The sequence below is a fragment of the Saccopteryx leptura genome, chromosome 1 (assembly GCF_036850995.1).
Source record: "Saccopteryx leptura isolate mSacLep1 chromosome 1, mSacLep1_pri_phased_curated, whole genome shotgun sequence".
Taxonomy (NCBI): domain Eukaryota; kingdom Metazoa; phylum Chordata; class Mammalia; order Chiroptera; family Emballonuridae; genus Saccopteryx; species Saccopteryx leptura.
In genome coordinates this window covers 293,915,193-293,937,982 of record NC_089503.1, presented here as the reverse complement: position 1 = coordinate 293,937,982, position 22,790 = coordinate 293,915,193, and the positions used below count along the sequence as shown (strand labels likewise).

Here is a 22,790-nt window from a genome sequence, read left to right as displayed (position 1 = left end):
TGAACATAAATAATTCTGGTTCCTGCCCACATGTGGCTATTTACATTTAAATTAATTAAACAAGTAACATAAAAACTTCAGGTCTGCACTTGCACTAGCCATATTGTAAGTGCTCAAAGTGACATGTGGTTAAGTGTCTACGGGGTTGGATAGTTTGATACAGAATGGAAAATTCTATCATCATGGAAAGTTCTTTTGAACTGTGCTGTTCTAGAAGTGGAGGCTGACATTGACCAAATAATCTTAAGTAAAAGAATAATTGCAATTGTGGTATGTGCTAAGCAGAAGAATACATGGTAATGCGGGAGCATTTCATAAAGGGATTTGCCCTATATACCAGCCTACTCAAGCAAGGCACGTCTGAACTAAGACTTGATGAATGATAGGGAGTGAGCAGAGCCCTGTGGTTTGGTAATTAAAGAGATTTAAAAAGGAATAAAGCGGAGGACCCGGGTTCGATTCCTGGCCAGGGCACACAGGAGAAGTGCCCATTTGCTTCTCCACCCCTCCGCCGCGCTTTCCTCTCTGTCTCTCTCTTCCCCTCCTGAAGCCAAGGCTCCATTGGAGCAAAGATGGCCCGGGCGCTGGGGATGGCTCTGTGGCCTCTGCCTCAGGCGCTAGAGTGGCTCTGGCCGAAACATGGCGATGCCCAGGATGGGCAGAGCATCGCCCCCTGGTGGGCAGAGCATCGCCCCATGGTGGGCGTGCCGGGTGGATCCCGGTCGGGCGCATGCGGGAGTCTGTCTGACTGTCTCTCCCTGTTTCCAGCTTCAGAAAAATGAAAAAAAAAAAAAAAACAACAACAACAAAAAAAAAGGAATAAAGGCTGGGGCACAGAGATCCAAAGAGGTTTGAGTAAGATAAAGGGTACAAAGCCCACAGGGGTTAGTAGAGAGGATGAGGAAGCCGAGAGGCTGAATAACCCTGATAACTTGATTCCCTAATCTGTGATAGAACCTAGATTTGACTTCAAAGTCTATGTTGCCTGATAGTTGTATACTTTGCTTCTGTAATGATTTCTTCTTCCTCCTTTTCTCTCCTGAAATTGCCAAATTTCTCTTTACCATATGATTTCTTTAGCATAAAACTACATTATGATGATTTTCTTCTTAGACAAAACAAAAATTCTCCCTTGATCCTACATCCCTTCTTCAGCTACTTTCCCACTTCATGTTTTTATAGCAAAACTTTTTAAAAGGGTTGGCTATACGTACCCCCTTATTTTCTATTTCTTGTTGAATCTCCTCTAATTAGGCTTTCTCTCCCTCTATCAATTTTCTTAAAAATCAGCAATGACCTCATGGCAGGTGCAAAGCCAGTAGCTGCAGCCACCATTACAGCTGCCTGACCCCTGCAGGTTCACATTTGATTCAGACAGACAATAATGAAACAATGGAGCCAAGAACTGGTGGGCTATTACCTTTAATCTTAGCTTGCACCCAGCAGGCAAGAAATACACACAGTGGGAAACACTTCCCTTTCCATTCAGGGCTCTGAAAACCACTGACTTATCCGAGTTTCCTAGAATAAAGGTTTCTACCTCACCAGCCTTATTCACCTTTGTTTCCCATCTCCTTCTCTCTGCACAAACTCTGCACAAACTGGCTTCTCCTTCAGTACTCCGCCATCTTGGCTGCTTCTCCTCTCCTCCATGTGGTCTTTCTCTGCTCTCCTACAGCATGGGCTCCTCTGTCCCATTTTATAGTGTAGAAATCAAAACCTTAATCCAGTATACAAACAAGGAAGTCTCTGATACAAAGTCACTTATATGAGGCATAAATGGGATTCCCCATAAGAGTGCACCACCCCACATCATGCAACAGTCAAGGGTGTGGGGAAAAGCTTAGTCTTAAAACTAAGCCTTAGGCTATAACCACCCTGCCTGCTTACAGCCTGTCCCCCACACCCAATGCAAACTATTAGTGAAGCAAACATCATATTTGCAAACTTATTTGACCCACAACAGGGTACAGTTTGTCTTCTTTTTTGGAGCACTTCTTCATTGGCTTCTGAGCCACTACATTCTCTTGGCTTTTTCCCGACCTCCCTTCAGCTCCTGCGCAGGCTCTGTTGCTGGTCTCTTCTCCTTTCCACTTTTCCAGGGCTCAGTCCTGGACCGTCCTTATTTTTCGAACTACAGCTGCTCATAATAATTAGGGGATCAGGGGACAGGCAGATACTCCAGTACTTTTAGCCTTCTGTATAGTGCATTTTCACCAATGAGATAAAAGTTGGTTTTGCATCTCATTTGCATAATTGAACAACTTTCTTTGCCTTGTCATTTGTTTTTCTGACATTCTTATTTAATAAAAAAAATATCAAATGCTTCCTTTTTTATCACTTCATATTTATTTAGAAATATCCTCTGTTTTTGAGAGCAGTATATATTAATTCCCTGGGTAATTTAATCTAGTCCCATGATGTGATGGTTAATTTTATGTGTCAACTTGGTGCCAAGTTTTTTGGTCAAGCACTGGGCTAGATGTTGCTATGAAGGTATTTTCTTATGTGATTAATATTGAGAAAAGTAGACTTGGGTAAAGCAGATTCCCCTCCATAAGGCTAGTGGGCTTCATCCAATGAAAAAAGGGCCACATACTCAACCTGCAAGCTCAGGAGAGGCCTGTGTGGCAGACTCCACAAACTCAGAGTCTGAAAGTAACTACATAGGATGATCTGAACAGAAAAATTCCTAACTAAAGGTGAGTCATGGTGGGTAGTCACATCCTGGCTAGTAGCTTCCTTGACAAAAGTGAGTCTTGAAAAACAGTGAGCCTGTCTGTTGCCTTTTTGCATCTAAGATAACATACCTTTGAAATGTCAGAGTAATCCCCTTTCTACAGACCCCTCCGGGCACAGTCTCCCCCCAGAGCATGAGACTCCAGACACTTTGTTGTTATGTTGTTGCCCAAATACCATCTCTGTGTGCTGTAAATGTTAACTGTGCTGTACCCACCAAGGTAAAAGAACTGTGTATCTCTATACTTTACTTTTTTACCCCATCTCAGAGATTCCCCTGCTCTGCTTTCTCTCACCTCCCCAACCTACCATCTGTGGATTTCACATAACTCCCCTTAGGTATCCTTCTTTGGTTCTAGTATATAAAATAAGCTGTAAAACTGCCATTCTCCAGAGCATTTTCTCAATCTGTTGCCATCTATTTGGCTCAAATGAACTCCTAAAAGACTTTTTCTTAGGTTGGATATTCTTTGGTTGACAGCCTTAAGAAGAAAGATTGAGGTCTCCCAAAGAGGAAGTAATTGTGCCTCCAGATGGCCTTCAGACTCAAGATTACAACATTGAGACTGCTGGCTTTCCAGCCTGCTGGCCTGGCCTGTAGGTTTCAGACTTGCCAGCCTCATAGTACTGTGAGCCAGTAAAATCAATCTCTATCAATAGCTATAGATACATCTTATTTGTTCTGTTTTAATGATAAACCTGACTAATATACTTGGCATTAAATATCTTTTACATTTGACTCCAAAATTTTTAATTCTAGCCCTGACTCCTCCCCTGAACTCCAGATACCATCTGACTATTCAACATCTCCATTTGAATAACAGTACACTTCTCAAACCATGCTGTGGATTTGTCCCAAACTATTCCTTTCCATCTCTCCCATTCCCATCTTTCCTCCTCTTCCCTAAATGTTCCCCCTCTTCATTAGAGTGCCCCCATTTACCTAGTTGCCACGGCCAAAAGTCTAGAATCATCATTAAGTCGTCTTCTTTTTTTTATAAACCTCATTCTGTCCATCTGCCAAACTGATTAGCTTTACCTTCAAATATTATATCTTCTCACTTCACTAATCCAAGCCTTCATTTTCTCCAGCTTGGACCACTATTGTAACGTCCTAATTGGTCTAGGTTCCTCCACACTAAGTCTCCACCTCCCCTTATGCAATTCTTCACACAGCTGAGCAGTGCTTTTAAAATGCAAAATAGATCAGTCCTCTCTCATGACACTTCGGCTTCTTGTCACATTTAGAATGAAATCCAAAGTCCTAACTGTGGCCTTTGGGATCTGACCCCTGGCTACTCCTCTGACCTCACTGTCTACCACTTTCTCCCTCGCTAACTGAGCTCCAGGCGCATTGGGTTTCTTTGGAGACCCTTGGACAGGTTAAGCAGACTCTCAGCTAGGGCTTCAGCACTTCCTTTTTCCTCTGCTTGGAAAGATCCCCTCAATGTTCATGGCTTCCTCCCTCATTTTACTCTGGTCTTTGTTGAAGCATCATATTCATAGATCTCTCTTGGCCTCTGTCAGTGAGGAAAAATTTTTCCACTATTCTTATAGGTTTTTCTAGCTGGTCTAAACAATAAATTGAGATGAGACAGGTTAATGGGAGAAAATTAAGTTTAATTTCATATGGATAGGGTTCCCACAGAAAATGACGCCCAAAGACAATCAGTGAGGCTTATATGCCATCTAGAGATAAAGAGAAGGGGTAGGCTTCTGTGACTTCATATGGAGATGGAAAAAACAAATGTTTCGTGTGCCATACAAAGACAATGAGACACAGAATTGAACAAGCAGACTTTGCTAAGTCTCTCTCCCCACCCAAGCCCACCACATCTTATATTGTTTGCAGTTATCTCTGCTGATAACTCTTCTTTCTAAAACAGGTCTGTATCTAATTTTTTTTTTTTTTTACATAGAGAGTCAGAAAGAGGGACAGACAGAGAGAGATGAGAAGCATCAATTCTTTGTTGCAGCTCCTTAGTTGTTCATTGATTGCTTTCTCATATGTGCCTTGACTGGGGGGCTACAGCAGAGCAAGTGACCCTTTGCTCAAGCCAGTGAGGTTTGGCTCAAACCAGCGACCATGGGGTCATGTCTATGATCCCAGGCTCAAGCCAGCGACCTCCTGCTCAAGCTGGTGAGCCTGCGCTCAAACTGGATGAGCCTTCACTCAAGCTGGTGACCTCAGGGTTTTGAACCTGGGTCCTCTGTGTCCCAGTCTGATGCTCTATCCACTGCACCATTGCCTGGTCAGGCAGTGTAGATAGTTAAGGGAGGAGGTAAAAAGCTCTTTCTGAGCTTTTTGTTTTTGAAAAATAATCAGTCCAAAATAAACCTCATACCAAGGAGATGTATATTGGGGTGGCAAAATCCTGCTCCCCTATCCTACTTTATTATTCTTCAGGGCATAAAAAATTGTCCACCCCCATTTTTTTTCTGTGAAGGGGAACAAAGAAATGGGGTGGTAGCTGTTAGGTTTAGAGTACATGGGATCATACACAGTGTGTTTGTATGGTGATGGGAATGATCAGGCAGAGAACAAGAAATTGATGATTCCAGAGAGGGAGGCTAATTTTCAGAGTGAAGATATTGAAGATTGAGAAGGCAAGTAAAAATGAGAATGGAACACAAGTGGATAGTTGGCCTTCATTAAAACAGGAGTGGAGGCAGGGAATATGGCAGCTTGGTGCTTGAGAGGGTAACTGTAAAGGAGTTCTGTCTAGTTGATTCTAAGTAGAAAGCAAGTTATGAGCCAATGGCAAGCTGTAGTTGTATTAGAGATTTGCAAAAAGAGAAATAAGTAGGCAACAGTCACTTTGGAAACAGGGAAAAGAAATATACCAGAGGTGCACAGGCTTGCTGGGCAGCTTTGGGGACACATTGAGGTTTGTGGTCTTGACTTTAAAGTGGAGTCACTTTTCATTTCTGTGTTTTCTCCAGCGATGTTTTGCTACTTAAGTAGTTTAACAAGGGTGGCCCTGGCCAACTCATTACAATTGAGGAGCTTGGACTTTGTCTTGAGGGTCCTAGAGAGCTCTTGAATGAAGGTTTGAGCAGAGAAGATTTGGGCGTCAGAATGACATTCTAGCTCAGTGTGGTAAGAGAGGATTATTTGTAGGAGGAAAATCATTTAATTCAACAGGACCCTGATCAAATATCTATATAGATCTGTTTTTAGAGTGCTTAGATATTAGCTAAGGAACATAGAGGACCCTTTCAAACATTTTCTGAGTATATACTATATACAGCAGGTTCTGGAATGAAAAGATAAATCAAACAAGTGTTTGCTTTTCCAAAGCTCTCTTGGATTTAGATGATTTGTAATTATTTCTAGGTATTTGGGGACCTACAAGAGGGGAGCATTGATAAACACTGTCTTGGAATTGGGAAAGCCTTCCCAGAGGAAGTGACATTTAGATGAGCTTTGAAAGAATAAGCCCTTAGGGAGGGAAGACAATTCAGGCAAGGGGAATAGCATGAGCCCAGTCATGAGAATAACATGTATGACTAGAATAAATGCTGCATCATGGGAAATGTGGGAGATGAAGCACTTCTTCCATTAACCAGTGATTAGTAAGAACTGAGTTCTCTGTTTTGTAATAATGGTAAGGCATCTGGGCCCTTAACAGCAGCAAGAAGGGCTTAAAAGAAAAATGAAGCTTTTTAAAAATGGTGATTTTTTTTTTTAACTTAAAAAATAACTAGCTAGCCCTGGCTGGTTAGCTCATTTGGTTGGAGTGTTATCCTGAAATGACATGATTGCAGGTTTGATCCCCGGTCAGGGCACACATGGGAGCACCCAATGAATGTACAACTAAATGGAACAGCAAATGAATGTTTCTCTCTCTCTCTCCCTTCTTCCTCTGTCTCTTTGATTCATTGTCTAAAATCAATGAATAAAAAAAACAACAAAAAAAACCTACCTGGAGCCACTCTCGGGATTTGTACTATAATTTGCTCAAAACACTAATTTGAAAGAATTTATGCACCTTTATGTTCATTACAGTGTTATTTACAATAGCCAATATTCAGAAGCAGCCCAAGTGCCCATCAGTAAATGAGTGGATAAAAAAGCAGTGGTAGGCTGACCAGGCAGTGGCACAGTGGATAAAGTGTCAGAATGGAATGCAGAAGGACCCAGGTTCGAGACCCCGAGGTCGCCAGCTTGAGCGCAGGCTCATCTGGCTTGAGCAAAAAGCTCACCAGCTTGGACCCAAGGTCGTTGGCTCGAGCAAGGGGTTACTCGGTCTGCTGAAGGCCCACGGTCAAGGCACATATGAGAAGGCAGTCAATGAACAACTAAGGTCTTGCAACAAAAAAAAACAACACACTGATGATGTTTCTCATCTCTCTCCATTCCTGTCTGTCTGTCCCTATCTATCCCTGTCTCTGACTCTCTCTCTGTCCCTGTAAAAAGAAAAACAAAACAAAACAGTGGTATATTTATGCGATGGACTACTCAGCCATAAAAAAAAAAAAAAAAGAAATCTTCCGTTTTGTAACAGGCATGGATGGACCTGGTTATTATTATTAGGTTTTTTTCCTTCCAGGTAAGAGGAGGGGGAGAAAGAGAGACAGGCTCCCACATGCACATCGACCAGGATCCACCTGGCAGCCCCCATCTGGGGCTGATGCTTTGCCCATCTGGGGCCATACTCGCAACCGAGCTATTTTTAGCACCTGAGGCAGAGGCTCCACGGAGCCATTCTCAAGCCATGGCTGTGGGAAAGGAAGAGAGAGAGAGAAAGGGGAAGGAAGAGGTGGAGAAGCAGATGGTCACTTCTCCTGTGTGCCCTGACTGGGAATTGAATGTAGGACATTCATACACTGGACTGACGCTGTCCTACGGAGCCAACCAGCCAGGGCAGACCTGGAGATTATTATGCTAAGTGAAATAAGCCAGTCAGAGAAAGACAAGTACCATATGATTTCATTTATATGTGGAATCTAATGAACAAAATAAACTAACAAAATAGGAACAGACTCTTATATACAGAGAACAGACCTACTGTTGTCAGAAGGGATGAAGGTTCAGGGCTGAGTGAATAAGGTGAAGGGATTAAGCAAAGAAAAAAAATTGACAGACAAGTTTTGTGGGGATTGCAGGAGGGAAAGAGGGTGTGGGAGATGGAGGAGGTAGAGGGGGTATATAGATGGTGATGGAGGGAGACTTGACTTGGAGTGGTGAGCACACAATGCAATATACAGATGATGTATGATTTTATTAGTGAGGCCATTCCAATTAATACAACTAATACAATAAACAAACAACAACGAACAGTGTGAATTTAAAATGCCTTACCTAGCCTTTTAGGGAATACTGTTAGAAAATGTTAACTACAGTTAACTCTAACCTGTCATACAGAGTTCTTAGAAATCAATCCTTATAACTTGCTTTTAGTACTTTATTTCAAGTTAAATGATTTTAAAGTCTTTCTCCTAAGACATACTTTTTTTTTTTTTTTTTTTTGTATTTTTCTGAAGCTGGAAACAGGGATAGACAGTCAGACAGACTCCCGCATGCGCCCGACCGGGATCCACCCGGCACACCCACCAGGGGGCGATGCTCTGCCCCTCCGGGGGATCGCTCTGTCGCGACCAGAGCCACTCTAGCGCCTGGGGTAGAGGCCAAGGAGCCATCCCCAGCGCTCGGGCCATCTTTGCTCCAATGGAGCCTCACTGCGGGAGGGAAGAGAGAGACAGAGAGGAAGGGGGGGGTGGAGAAGCAGATGGGCGCTTCTCCTGTGTGCCCTGGCCGGAAACCGAACCCAGGACTTCTGCATGCCAGGCCGACGCTCTACCACTGAGCCAACCGGCCAGGGCCCTAAGACATACTTTTTTTTTTTTTTTTAATTTTCTAGTAAGCACAATTTATTTTATTTATTTATTTATTAATTTTTAGAGAGGAGAGAGAGAGAGACAGAGAGGGATAGAGAGGAGAGAGAGACAGAGAGAGAGAGAGAAGGGGGGAGGAGCTGGAAGCATCAACTCCCATATGTGCCTTGACCAGGCAAGCACAGGGTTTCGAACAGTCGACCTCAGCATTTCCAGGTTGATGCTTTATCCACTGCGCCACCACAGGTCAGGCCCTAAGACATACTTTTGAAATAAGCTATAGTTTCTATATATTTTTTAGATTGAGGAGTTTCTGACCCTGGTTCATGGGCTATTTTGTAGATTAAATGAGCTGAGGCCTATAAAATGGTTCATACAGAGTTGTTTTCTCCCTTAGTCCCAGCTTTCTTTCTGGCACATTTTTCATTCTTTGCTCCTTAAATCACCTTGCTTCCTGGACACCTGTGTGCTAGCCCCATCCTCTGTTCTAAGGACGCCGGAATCAGTTGAGGCATGCACTCTCAGAAACTCATGATGGTTATCATGCAGGCAGAGTGTCAATTAAGTGTGTGTGTGTGTGTGTGTGTGTGTGTGTGTGTGTGTGTACACACATTCAGAAGCTGAGAGGATTGGAAGGAGCTCAAAAAAGCCGATTGTTTCTGCCAGGTCACAGGTGTGGTTTCTCGCAGCCTTAAGAAGCCAGCAATCCTTTCACTCAGTTGTGCTGACCGGGGCTGAACAATGAATGCCGCCAAGAAGCTCACTTGCTTCAGAAAAGCCTCACTCCTACCCAGACATGCTGTAGTCTAAATCGTCTCCCCTTCCTCAGCATTCATCACGCCCCCAGCGTGCTCACAGCCTGACTGCTTCCAGCTTTGTCCATTGTCAGTTAACTGAAAGAAGTTAGTCTGTCAGTATCCAAAGAAGTGGGGAAGACATTCATTCATTTATTTATTCAGCAAATATTCATAGCTAACTACTAGTGCAAGATGCTGAGTAAGAATATGACTAAGAGCAGGGAAGTACGAGAGAGCATGGCTCACTCGGGCAGCTATAGGTGGTTTGGCGTGGCTAGAGTTGTATACTGTTTCCCTTAAAACATATATGATAAACCAAGACCTGAGTGGGAGAAGAAGGAAGAACTATGAGGGGAAGTTATGTGTTGGTGAGAATTTGTCAATTCTTTTCAGGATTAGTCAGGGTAGACTAGAAGATTTTGTTTTTGTTTTTTTTTTAAGCCTGATAACTTCCTTTAGGGAATTGCTAGGCAAATTCATTACCGGAGGGTAATGGGTCCCTAACTTTGCTGTTCACTAGAGTAACACTGGAAAGTGAGTTAAAAAAAAAAAGCAAAAAACTCATATGCACACGGTGACACTCCTACCTATTACATTTGAGTATTTTGAGTATCTGGGGGCGGGAACCCGGCGTCTGCATTTTTAAAGATCCTCCCATGATTACAATGGGTAGCAGAGTTCAAGAGTCACTGCCCTAGGGCAGAGTCCAGTTTTGTTCATGTAAAACCCTTTACTATTTTGGCTTCTGGTTCCACATATTCCTTAAATTGCCTTTTGCTCTTTTCTTGGGTTGGGGGCGCTGTAAGCAGGAAGAGGATGTGGCGTCACCCACTTAGGGGATCCTAGTTTGCTTAGCCATTGGCGTAGGTTGCCAGGGCTGCACGAGGAATGGATTTTTGCTTTGTCATTCTGACTCTGGCTGCTGGCCCACCCGCGCAGCTCCCAGAAGGGCGTGGCTTCCTTCAGCCACTAGGAACCAGCAGCCAGTTCCCCTGTTTGCTTCACTCCCGCATTGCATCCGAGCCGAGGGTGTGGGAACGCCGGAAGAAGAGCCCGAAGCCTTGGAGCTCGTGTTCATGTAAGCCTTGAGTTAACTGACAATCGACAAAGCTCGAAGCAGTCAGGCTGTGAGCACGCTGGGGACGTGATGAATGCTGGGGAAGGGGAGACGTTTTAGAGCATGTCTGGGTAGGACTGAAGCAAGTGAGCTTCTTGGCGGCATTCATTGTTTCGCCCGGGTCAGTGGAAGCTTAGCCTGTGGTAAGTGACACCCGCCCCACCGTCGCCTGGTGATTTCCTACCTCTAGCTCTTTGTAGAGACAGTTTGCTTGCAGAATATCTGAGAAAGTCGGTTTTTGTATCATTTCTTAATGCACAAGTCTGGAAAGGTAAATAATCACGTGATGAATGGATTGACAGATCTTCGGCAACATTAAGGAGTGTAACAATTTAAGATTCTTTTCAAGGAATTTTCACACCACTGAATCCTCAGAAATCCTGAGAGGCTGGCACATTATATGTATTTGCAAGTTTAAGGCTCAGAATCATAAGACTCTCCCCAGGTAATTACACGGGACCACTAAGAGTGGACCCAGTGCTTTTATCAGGGTTTAATACCATAATAATACAAGGTAGTGAATAAAAGCGTCCACCACACTGCCCTACTGTGAATCTTGGATCTGCTGTTGACCAGCTGGGTGACCTTGGGCAAATTATTAGCTTTTCTCAGTGTCAGTTTTCCTATCTGTGAAATGGACCTGTTAGGCCTCACTTCAAAAGATTATGTTTATATATGCAAAGCACCGCGGGAAGTGTTAGCTATTATCATCATTGGTATAAAACAACTGTACTCTTGAGTGTTGGTGTGTTTTTTGTCTCTTGAATGGGCCTGATGACAGTGTAACTAGAGTCTAATACTCTCACTGACTCATGAGTTCACCTGTAAAATTGGGCCATTAGGTCCTATATGACATGTATGGTGTATTGCTTCAAGGTTCTTAAATAAGTCACCCTAAGTGCACAAAGTATACCTAATTTTGATCCATGGGTTCAAATTTCAGAGAAACGTTGGAAGTTGGATTTTAGCATTCTGTATAGCTGCAGAGATTCAAAGAAAGATTCAGTTTGCGCTTGTTTATAAAAAGCTGAGATAATTGTGCCTTAAGCTTCCTTTTTGAGTCTTTCCTGAATTCTGGGTTTACTGTGAAAGTTGGACGTTTAACTTTAGCGAGACTTGGCCTGATTTGAGCCCGGGAACGCTGGTGTTTGTAGGTGGCCTCGAGGCCGTGTTTCCTGCTTCGGTGCAGGTGAACGGGGTCCGGGACCAGGTCGGGTCGAGGCCCTATGTCGCTGTTGGGGATAGGGCGGGCTGCCGCGCGGGTCGCCTAGGGGAGCGCCCTTGGGGCCGCAGAAGCCCCGCCCCCCGCAGTCTTCCGTGGCGGCCGGCCCAGGGCGGAAAGCCTGACCCGCTCTCCCCTCCGCTTCTGTGCCGCAGAGGACGGGCCGGGACTCGAGGGAGCGCTGGTGGAACTGACCTCGGAGGCTGACGTACCCATTGTGTTTGTGAAACGGAGAAAGCTAGGCGGCTATGGTCCAACTCTGAAGGTAGGTAGGAGTCACTAACATTTTTCTCCCTCCTGAGCTGCAATGAGTCCAGCGTGGTCGCAGACAGCCTTTCAAAGCCGAGGTGGATGTGGACAAACCTCCAAAGGAAACCCGTCCTTAGAGAATGACAAAGAAACACACAGGGTCTAGCCCACGTGTTAATCGAAGTTGGTGAAACATTGGATAAATCTCTGAACTGGGAAAGGGAATATCTTAACTATTTCATCTTTTAAAATGCACTTAAGTGTCCATTTATTCCTATTGTCCCTCCCAGTAAATCTAAATAACTTCTAGAAGAAGTGTAAACTTGTTTCTGTAGGAAGTACTGAGAAAAGGGGATCTTTTTTGGTCCCGGTCTTCCTGTTTACATAGTTCTCCGGAGGGAAACTCAGAAACCTCAAGCGCAGAGGAGAGCGACCAGGAAGTTGCTTGAGGGGGTTTATTTCTCTTCATGTGTCTCTTTTTATAGCCCAAAGCTAATAATTGGGTGGAGGGAAAAGAGAAATTTTTCCTTTGGCTGGTGGCTAGCATGGTAGCACTCCTGTAGGACTGTCCACTGAGGGACACCGTGCCCACCGGTCATGGCTAGGACCCTGGCTAAATACTTGGAGGCTGGCTGCATGTTTAGGGGGATATGTAACATGGATGATCTACATCAGATGTGGTTGGTTACCAGGTTAGAAAGCGTCATAATCCCAGCACTTTGATCCATCTGTTTTAATTTCTGCTAATTATTTCTTTGTCCTTACCTGTTTGTATCTATGTCATTTTTAAGAAATTGAACTCATACCTGAACGTTGCCTCCTGAGAAAATAAACCTGTGACCTCAGTTAAATGGGAAATCTATTTAGATGTGTGTGCCTTTAGGAAGGATTTTATCAGTTAATATGCATTTTTATTTATTACCTTTTATTCTAAAGGAATTCTGTGTTTTTGGAAAATGGGTATAGGAAATGGAGATAAAGTTAAAAGATAAATACCAAATTAATGGAAAATAGATAAAAAGGCTTTTGGCTTGATTTAAAATATATTGTGTTACTCAGACCTTTAGTTTGCAGGGAAAATGAGACAAAGGTCTATTAATATTTCCTCCTGTCTGATTGCTCTCTTTGTTCTACCTGTGTCATAAAATAGCACTTAAAAGGTTATATTGGCATTTGATCTTTATATAAATTCTACAGATGATTCTGGTTTTAACAAAAGTGGGAGTAAAAGGAATCACTGTTTTTATAAGCTTTGAACCTATTTTATTGATATGATCTGATGTTTTCAATTCCATTTGATCATAGGTAATTTCAGACATTTAGGGAAATGCAATACTATGAATGAAAAGCATACCACTAACTCATAATTAAATCATTTAGCACATTTCTTCTAAGTAAAACTTTCCACTCAGCTTTGTGTCATTTACTGTATTTTTTGTTTTAATGAGTACTGAGAAATGGCGGAAGATACATAACAAGATAAGGGCTACTGGTTTGAAATGGTTGTGAATTTCCAGCCAGTTGTTGCCCACATTTGGAGCTAAATGGTGGGTTCTGAAACTGTTGGGAACATTGTGTTTGAGTGGAAAAGGGCACTTAATTTAGTGGAGAACTGAGTGCTTACAGGATTAGTGTTGAAATCCTAAAGTACTCATCTTAAAAAAATAAAGATTATTGCAATATACATAATGGAGAGGGAGCTTTTAAAAATGTCTTCTCCTTTCTCTTCTTAATAGTTTCTTCCATTGTCTCCCATCTCAATAAATAATAGCAGCAACCTTTCTTGGGGCCATGGACTGGTTTAATGTCAGAAAATATTTTCACAAACCGGCCTTTAGGGTGGGATGGATAAATGTATCACGTGACCGAGACAAGCGTCAAGAATGAGTCTTAGGCCTAACCAGGTGGTGGTGCAGTGGATAGAGCGTCGGACTGGGACGAGGAAGACCCAGGTTCGAGACCCCGAGGTCGCCAGCTTGAGCGCAGGCTCATCTGGTTTGAGCAAGGCTCACCAGCTTGAGCCCAGGGTCGCTGGCTGGAGCAAGGGGTCACTCGGTCTGCTGTAGCCCCACGGACAGGGCACATATGAGAAATCAATCAATGAACAACTAAGGAGCAGCAACGAAGAATTGATGTTTCTCGTCTCCCTATCTGTCTGTCCCTCTCTCTAACTCTCTCTCTCTGTCTTTGCCACACACAAAAAAAAAAAAAAGAATGAGTCTTAGATGGATGTAACAGAGGGAATCTGGTCATTTTTTAAAAATAAAACATTGTTCAGGCTTAAATATAAATAAAACGGAAATAATGTAAGTTATTTAATTCTTTTATTTATTCTTTCTCTGCGGACCGGTACCAAATGGCCCACGGACCAGTACCAGTCCGCGGCCCGGGGGTTGGGGACCACTGCTGTAGAAGACAAGACAAGGGACTGAGAATCCTATTGGAAGGAGTTGATAAGCTCAGATCAGCGATTTTCAACTAGTATGCCACAAGAGCCACACACTGCGGGAATTGTAAAAACGTGATACCTGACTGTTCAGTCATGGGCACTGGATCTCTTTTCTCTTGGATGGTCAAATTAAAAAATGACAAGAGGAAACACAACAATAGCTTCTGGTGTGAATGAATCATAGTTACTGATTTTTTTTTTGTCAGATCGGCAGAAAATATATTTTTTAAAAATTTTTAAATTTTTATTTTATTTATTCATTTTTAGAGAGGAGAGAGAGAGGGAAAGAGAGGAGAGAGAGAGAGAGAGAGAGAGAAGGGGGGAGGAGCTGGAAGCATCAACTCCCATATGTGCCTTGACCAGGCAAGCCCAGGGTTTCGAACCGGCGACCTCAGCATTTCCAGGTCGACGCTTTATCCACTGCGCCACCACAGGTCAGGCTATAATCTATTTTTTTGGTGTGCCACAGAATTTTAGTAATTAGTTTATGTGTGCCGTGAGATGAAAAAGGTTGAAAATTGCTGGCTTAGATGACTACCTATGGGAAGGAGTTTAAAAAAATACTGGTTTACGGACCACCTGCATTGAATCCTCTGGAGTGCTTATTAAACATACATTCTTAAGCTTTACCTGAGTCTCACTAAGTAAACCATCTGGAAGGGGCGAGGATCTGCCTTTATTATTATTACTAAACAAACCCCTTCAGGTAGTCTGTGAGATAAACACCAAGTTTGGGACTTACTTTAATGTATAAGATAGTTTGGTTAGGATCAGTTGCTAAGTAATTAGATGTGGAGAAAATGAAGGACTATTCTTTTTTTTTTTAATTTTTTTTTTCTTTATTTATTCATTTTAGAGAGGAGAGAGACAGGAGAGAGAGACAGGGAGAGAGAAGGGGGGAGGAGCTGGAAGCATCAACTCCCATATGTGCCTTGACCAGGCAAGCCCAGGGTTTCGAACCGGCGACCTCAGCATTTCCAGGTCGATGCTTTATCCACTGCGCCACCACAGGTCAGGCAGGACTATTCTTTAATACCCAAAATATAATAGAAGATAGCAAATGGTAACTCAGCGGTTAACAATTTAGTTAAAATAGGGAAATATACTATCTGTTGCTAGGACTTGTATGTCTCTGTATAAAATTAGAACTAGGAAGCTACTAAATTCTGAGAACTATAAATAGAGTTCCTATTGCTCAAAGATATCTGGCTTTCATGAGCATTTTTCCCTCCTAAAGGCAAGGTTGCAAGTGTTCTATAGGGAACCTTGTATGTAAATCAGTATCTCCTGGATTCCAGACTGTTGAAAGCACTTGTATAAATACCTGTTGGTGGTATTGAAAGGAAAAGCAAAGTAAATGAAAAAGTGCTTACTTATTGGAGTACTAAGTGCCAGACATACTTAAGACTTTAGTATAGTAGTTTGAGATAGTAGTTTTGGGAGATAAGACTAAAATTGGGAACATAGAACTTAATTTCTTCAGGGCAATAATAGAGATGACAGGCAAAAATCAGTGTGATTAACAATTCAGGTGAATTATGGAGACGGTTGTGGGAGGAGCTCAGACATGATCTTGTAGTGGCCAGGCTCCTGTAGTTGTCAGGCTTGGTAGCCCCATGTTCCAGCCTTGAAGGGGGCAGACTCTGAAAGGCAGGTCTCTTGCTTTCAAGCCTGACTTCTGCAGTCACCAGAAACCAGACTCTTAACTGAGTACGCTTCAGGCGATGAGTGGCAATTTAGTAGCTCTCCAATCATTCCTTTCCTCTCTTAATATTCTACCAAACCAGCAAAAAGCTTTTCTTTTGATTCTTTCATCTGAGACAGATTCATCTGGGGAGATGAGCAGTGTACCTGCTTTTGGCCTAGTTACAGTTCAGGCCTGAGCAGAACTGAAGGACTGCTTTGATGATGAGGGAAATGAACACGTTCTGGTTTACCTAAGAATAAGGAAATGGGTAAGGACGAACAAGATTTAAAAGTATAGATTTATTTATTTATTTATTTTTTACAGAGACAGAGAGTGAGTCAGAGAGAGGAATAGACAGGGACAGACAGACAGGAACAGAGAGAGATGAGAAGCATCAATCATTAGTTTTTCATTGCATGTTGCAACACCTTAGTTGTTCATTGATTGCTTTCTCATGTGCCTTGACCATGGGCCTTCAGCAGACCGAGTAACCCCTTGCTGGAGCCAGCGACCTTGGGTCCAAGCTGGTGAGCTTTTGCTCAAACCAGATGAGCCACACTCAAGCTGGTGACCTCGGGGTCTCAAACCTTGGTCTTCTGCATCCCAGTCCGACGCTCTATCCACTGCATCACCACCTGGTCAAGCAGGAGCATAGATTTTTAAACTGCAAATAAATTTATCTGGTGCTGTTTATGTCGTATAATTTTTACTAGTTGTGAATCCATGTTGAGACTTGTGCCTCCTCATCCCACTTTAACCCAGTGACAACACAAACCATTTTTTTGCTGTGTAGCTGTTCTTTTATAGTACGTGTCACTATTCTGGTGGGCCAGGGTTCACATTTCCTCTCACCTTTCCTATCGGTTCACTTACCAGAGCCTGCCTGCTTCCTATGCATGTGCTTACCGTCTATTGACTTTGCCCAGGCTATTTCAGGGACTCATTTCCTCTTGCTCAAACCATTTCCTCATTCTTTTACTTACCTTCCACTTCGCCTCCCTCCCTCCCTTTTTCTTTTTTATTTAAGCGCGTGAGAGTGGGGGGACAGACAGGACAGGAAGAGAGAGAGAGAGATGAGAAGCATCAGTTCTTCGTTATGGCACTTTAGTTCATTGATTGCTTACTCATATGTGCCTAGATTGGGGGGCTCCAGCCGAGCTGGTGACCCCTTGCTCAAGCCAGTGACCATGGGGTCATGTCTATGGCCCCACGCTCAAGCTGGTGAGTCTGCGCTCAGGCCAGATGAGCCCGCGCTGAAACTGGTGACCTCGGGGTTTTGAACCTGGGTCCTTAGCATCCCAGGCTGACGACGCTCTGTCCACTGTGCCACCACCTGGTCGGGCACCTTCCTCCCGAAATTTCCAGTTCATCTACTGTCAGTCATCTTTCTGATTGCTTCTTTGCTGTCCCTAGGTCAAGCATCCATGATGACGTGCACATGCCTTAGTTTGGTATTTTGTGTCCTTGAGGGATCTGGGCCCCACCTACATTTCTGGTTATCTTCTGCTCTGCTTCCTCACCTACACGAAGCTCCTGGGAATACTGTTACAGCTCTAGGGCCCCAAATTTCCCTTTTTCATTCTGTTAATTAGTTCCTGACTTCCTGCTTAGACGCACTTTTCCAACTACCTGTTTTGAGTACAAGGCCAGATTTGCCCATTTCTACCCTGTACTCCTACAGCCCTCCCACAAATCCTTGTCTGTGGAAAAAGTGAAAGCCCACCAAGGACTTTTCTTTTTTGCCTTCCATATCAAAAGTAGAGAGCTAACTTATTCTTTGTGCCTATGGTCCCAGGTCTGCATTAGATAGAGCTCAGCAAATACCATATTTAAGATGTGCCTATTAATGATAGTAGCTACCATTTATTGAATGTCAACTATGCATTAGACTCTAACTGCTATAATACCTAGTTGATTAAATCCTCACAATAGTCCTATGAAGGAGATGGGTTATCATCCAGTTTTATGTATGAGAAAAAGCACACCCAGATTACACAGCTAGTTAAGTGGCAGAGCCAGGAATGGAACCCAGGTCTATCTGTAAGTTCACTCTGGTGTACTGTACTCATACTTATGGCACTTGGTTTTGTGTTTGCTATTGGGATACATGCCTGATCTCCCTGGTGTGATGGCGTGCTCGTGATTCAGGGCTGAACCCATCCGCATGTTGGTATTCCTAGCATAGCTCTGGCAAATTGGAATTCATTCATTAGATGCTTGCCAAGTGGAACTGCATTCCTCTGTGCCTGCTAAATTGTAGCTTCCTTTAGAATGAAAATGATTTATTTTTATATCTTCTCTGTATTTTAACAGCCACTATGCATTCAGTTAATATTTATTGAACAGATGGATGGTGCTAGGGCTCCAGGAGACTTCACTTACGTGAGGCATTTGGCTATGAGGTGTCTGACTTTGTGAAGGTAGAATGTCTTTATCAGAGACCAAGCTCTAAGATGTTTAGGAAAGAGTGTAGGAAGCATATAAAGCAGTTCAGAATCTAATTTTTTTTTAAAAAAAATTTGACTTTGGGTGAAGGGTATGCAGCATAATCAAAGGTCAAAATAATCTGGAGATGTTTTCTCGGAACATATGTACCCTGATTTATCAATGTTACTGCATTAAAATTAATAAAAATAAGATAAAAAATTTTTTTTATTAAATGAGAGGCAGGTAGGCAGAGAGAGACTCCCACATGCGCCCTGACGGGGATCCACCTGGTAAGCCCCCTGCCAGGCGATGCTCAGCCAGGCTGGGTCGCAGCTCCGTTGCTCAGCAACTGAGCTATTTTAGTCCCTGAGGCCTAGGCCATGGAGCCATCCTTAGCGCCCTGAACCATTTGAGCCACACTTGAGGGAAGAGTGAGGGAGGTGGTGATACAGGTGGAGAAGCAGATGGTTGCTTCTCCTGTGTGCCCTGCTGGTAATTGAACCCAGGACTTCAAAATGCCAGGCCCAGGCTTTACTGCTGAGTTGAGACAACCAACCAGTCAGGGCTAGAGTTCAGAATTTTAAGAAGTTGTATAATAGCAGAGTCTATACAAGTGTGTCCAGGTCAGGAGAGAAGAAAGTCACAGTATGTCTATTTAGCTGTTTATTGAGCACCTGAGCTATAGGCACTCTGTTATCTCTAACACACATCTATAGGGTAATGTATATACCTTAAAATATATTTTTAACATGTTTGTATATGTCAGCGGTTCTCAACCTGTGGGTCGCGACCCCAGCGGGGTCGCCTAAAGCCATCGGAAAATACATAATGCATATCAGGTATTTACATTCCGAATCATAACTGTAGCAAAATTACAGTTATGAAGTAACCACCAAAATTATTTTTTGGTTTGGGGTCACTGCAACATGAGGAACTGTATTGCGGGGTCATGGCATTAGAAAGGTTGAGAACCACTGGTATATGTTCTTTTTTTCCGAGAGTCACAACCACTCTATGGCAGAGAAGACCATTAGACTTTGTTTTACAAATGAGGAAACTCAAACTCTAAAGAAAATAAGTGGAAACTAAAAAGTACTAGTTTTGATTTGAACTCAGGCCTACAGAGCAGAGTTCCTTCTAGGCTGCCTCCTTTGAAAGCCACATACCCAGTGCTTTTCTACCCCGGTGTGTCAAAACGATGTCCCTGGCCATTGCTGACTTCTGAGGTGTCCCAAGAGAGTTGATAATTGTTCTTACAATCTGAAAGGTTCTATTCTCCTCATGTCACACCCATGTTTATGTTAGTTCTTGAGGCTTGGCAAGTCAGCTGCACTGGGTTTTCTGAAGTGTCAGTGAAGTGCGTGACTTGACCACAGAGTAAGGTTAGAGGATTTTTTTTTTTTTGAGAATTTTTGTAAGAGTTTACTTAAGCCAAACTGATGCCATGTGGAGAGCAAGATCTCAAATGCTCTAGGGTAGAGGTTTTATATACTCTGAAATATGTCAGTGAATAATAGCTCCCGAGTTATTTTGTGGGACTTGTCTGCCATTTTATCTTTTATCTCACTAACAATAAAGTCATATTATTTAAATAGAATAGTTATTCAAAACCTCTTTTGGATACTTGGTTTTTGAAAGAATCTGCTGAAATCCAAGGAGCCGTTTTTGAGAAAAATACATGTAAATAATTTTGCATATAGTCTCAGACTCTTTGTAGACCTGCTTCAAAGAATATCTAGTAGATATATTTACCTTTTAACGTACTATACACACTTACATTAGTTGAAGCCTTAGGTTTTAAAATTTTATTATGACACATTTCTTTTTACTGGTATTTGTTATAGTGGGATTTATGCCTGTATTCACCCTTACAGATTTGATCTTTAAATATTTTTCTGTTCCTAAAACAACATCAAAGAGTGGTTTGTATTTATTTTTTTCTATTTGGTGTCTAATGTTTATTAAACATTTTCTATTGTTGGAATAGTTTAAGATTTATTAAGTACCTATTCAACAGCTGAAAATATTTTCAGATCTATCATGTAATTCTCATTCAGTACATACAGTAACTATACTGCTCACAGAAATTAGGGGATATTTCAAAATGAATATGAAGTGATGAAAAGAAGCATTTGATTTTCTTTTAATTAAACAAGAACATCAGAAAAGCAAATGACAAGTTAAAGAATGTTGTTCAATTATGCAAATAAGATGCAAAACCAACTTTTATTTCATTGGTGAAAATGCACTATACAAAAGGCTGAAAGTACCGAAGTATCTGCCTGTTTCCTGGTCCCCTAATTTTTGTGAGCAGTGTATGATGTAAGTAGTAGTAATCAATCCTATCTTTCAAATGAGGAAACTGGAGGTCAAAAATTAACCCGCTTAATGTAACAATAGTAGCTTCATTCCACTGTTCTGGTCTTTTCAAAAACTCATAAAAAACATAGATATCTGCCTTGATCATAGCAAAGTTTACCTTTAATACTAAAAAACCAAATAAAGCAAATACAGGGGATCCTCAGGATACGACACACTTCCGTTCCTACAATAGTGATGTAATCCGAATTTTGGTGTAAGTCAAAACACACCTTACCCTAACATAAACGGAATACTTGCGCTTTTAACAATCCAAGATGGTGTAGGTAATCGTACTGGGGGACTCGAACACTTGCTCATCTTCTGCCTTACTGCATGTTCTTCACCGCACGCAACCAAACTATGTAGTTCACCCGCAGAGTCCATAAGTATGATGCTAACAGCATAAGCTGAAACACTCATGTCTCAATTAAAAAAAAATTTTTTTTAAGACTTTATTCATTTTAGGGAGGAGAGAGAGAGAGAGTGAGAGAAGGGGGGAGGAGCAGGAAGCATCAACTCCCATATGTGCCTTGACCTGGCAAGCCCAGGGTTTCGAACCAGCGACCTCAGTGTTCCAGGTTGACGCTTTATCCACCACAGGTCAGGCTTATGTCTCAACTAACTTTCTTTCTCTCTCTCTCTCTCTCTCTCTCTCTCTCTCTCTCTTTCTTTCTTTCTCTCTCTCTCTTTCTCTCTCTCTCTTTCTTTCTCTCTCTCTCTCTTTCTCTCTCTTTCTCTCTCTTTCTCTCTCTCTCTCTCTCTGTCTTTCCCCTCCCTTCCCCTCCCCTCCTCTATTTCTTTCTTTCTTTCCTTTTTTTGTGTGTGTGTGATAAAGAGAGGGACAGATAGGGATAGACAGGAAGGGAGATGAGAAGTATCAATTCTTCGTTGTGGCACCTTAGTTTTTCATTGATTGCTTTCTCATATGTGACTTGACGAGGGTGGGGATGGAGGGGCTACAGCAGAGTGAGTGACCCTGCGCTCAAGCAGGTGACCTTTGGGCCCAAGCCAGCGACCTCCAAGTTTTGAATATGGGTCCTCCGCATCACAGTTAGATGCTCTATCCCAGTGGTTCTCAATCTTTTTGAAGTTGGGGTGCATTTAAAATCCTATAGATAATTGTAGGTGCACTATATACAAATTTCTGAGAAATATATTATTATAATTAAGTCAAATATTAAAGAAAAAATATAAAGTCCAAGAGTGCTTTTATGGTAATTAAACAAAATAAATACGACAAAATGAAATTTATTCTGACATTAAAAAATTTTGTTACATTTTTTTGTTACGCTTTTTAGAATGTGTAAAAAATGGGTTAAAAATTTTTTAAAAAGTTATCTTTTTATATATATAGATACATTCTTAGTAAGATTTAGTAAATTCAGCAGGTTCTGGTGCGAATGTGGTCTTCTTGTGTTTATGAGAAACATGATCCTGATGTGTCATAGCAAATTCTTCAATGTTTGGGCATATATTTGAAAGGCCAAACTCTCATTTCCTCATCAATACATTGAAGAATTCCTCTTTTTACTCTTTTTTTTTTTTAAATTTTTTTGTATTTTGCTTAAGTTGGAAACGGGGAGGCAGTCAGACAGACTCCCGCATGCGCCCAACCGGGATCCACCTGGCATGCCCACCAGGGGGCAATGCTCTGCCCATCTGGAGCGTCGCTCTGTCGCAATCAGAGCCATTCTAGCGCCTGAGGCAGAGACCACAGAACCATCCCCAGCGCCCGGGCAAACTTTGCTCCAATGGAGCCTCGGCTGCGGGAGGGGAAGAGAGAGACAGAGAGGAAGGAGAGGGGGAGGGGTGGAGAAGCAGATGGGTGCTTCTCCTGTGTGCCCTGGCCGGGAATTGAACCCGGGACTCCTGCACGCCAGGCCGACGCTCTACCACTGAGCCAA

General features: G+C 42.5%; 2 protein-coding genes across 3 annotated transcripts in view; both read left to right on the top strand.

The window, feature by feature from the left end:
• The window catches only part of LOC136388377 (thioredoxin reductase 1, cytoplasmic-like), a 66,134-nt gene extending 55,678 nt beyond the window's left edge, over positions 1 to 10,456 (top strand). Inside the window, exon 4 of the mRNA XM_066360264.1 lies at positions 10,314 to 10,456. Within this exon, the coding sequence (XP_066216361.1) occupies positions 10,314 to 10,456 (143 nt within the window). The remainder of the gene's footprint in view (positions 1 to 10,313) is intronic.
• Positions 10,166 to 22,790, top strand: part of LOC136385374 (thioredoxin reductase 1, cytoplasmic) — a 73,856-nt gene continuing 61,231 nt past the window's right edge. Inside the window, exons 1-2 of one of the 2 annotated variants that reach the window (XM_066356217.1) lie at positions 10,166 to 10,452; positions 11,869 to 11,978. Coding sequence is in view for 1 of the 2 variants with exons in the window: in XM_066356207.1 (XP_066212304.1) it covers positions 10,526 to 10,634; positions 11,869 to 11,978 (219 nt within the window). In the remaining variant the exon portion in view is untranslated. Of the gene's footprint in view, positions 10,453 to 10,480; positions 10,635 to 11,868; positions 11,979 to 22,790 lie in introns of those variants that run through there. The other variant, XM_066356207.1, reaches the window with a different exon arrangement.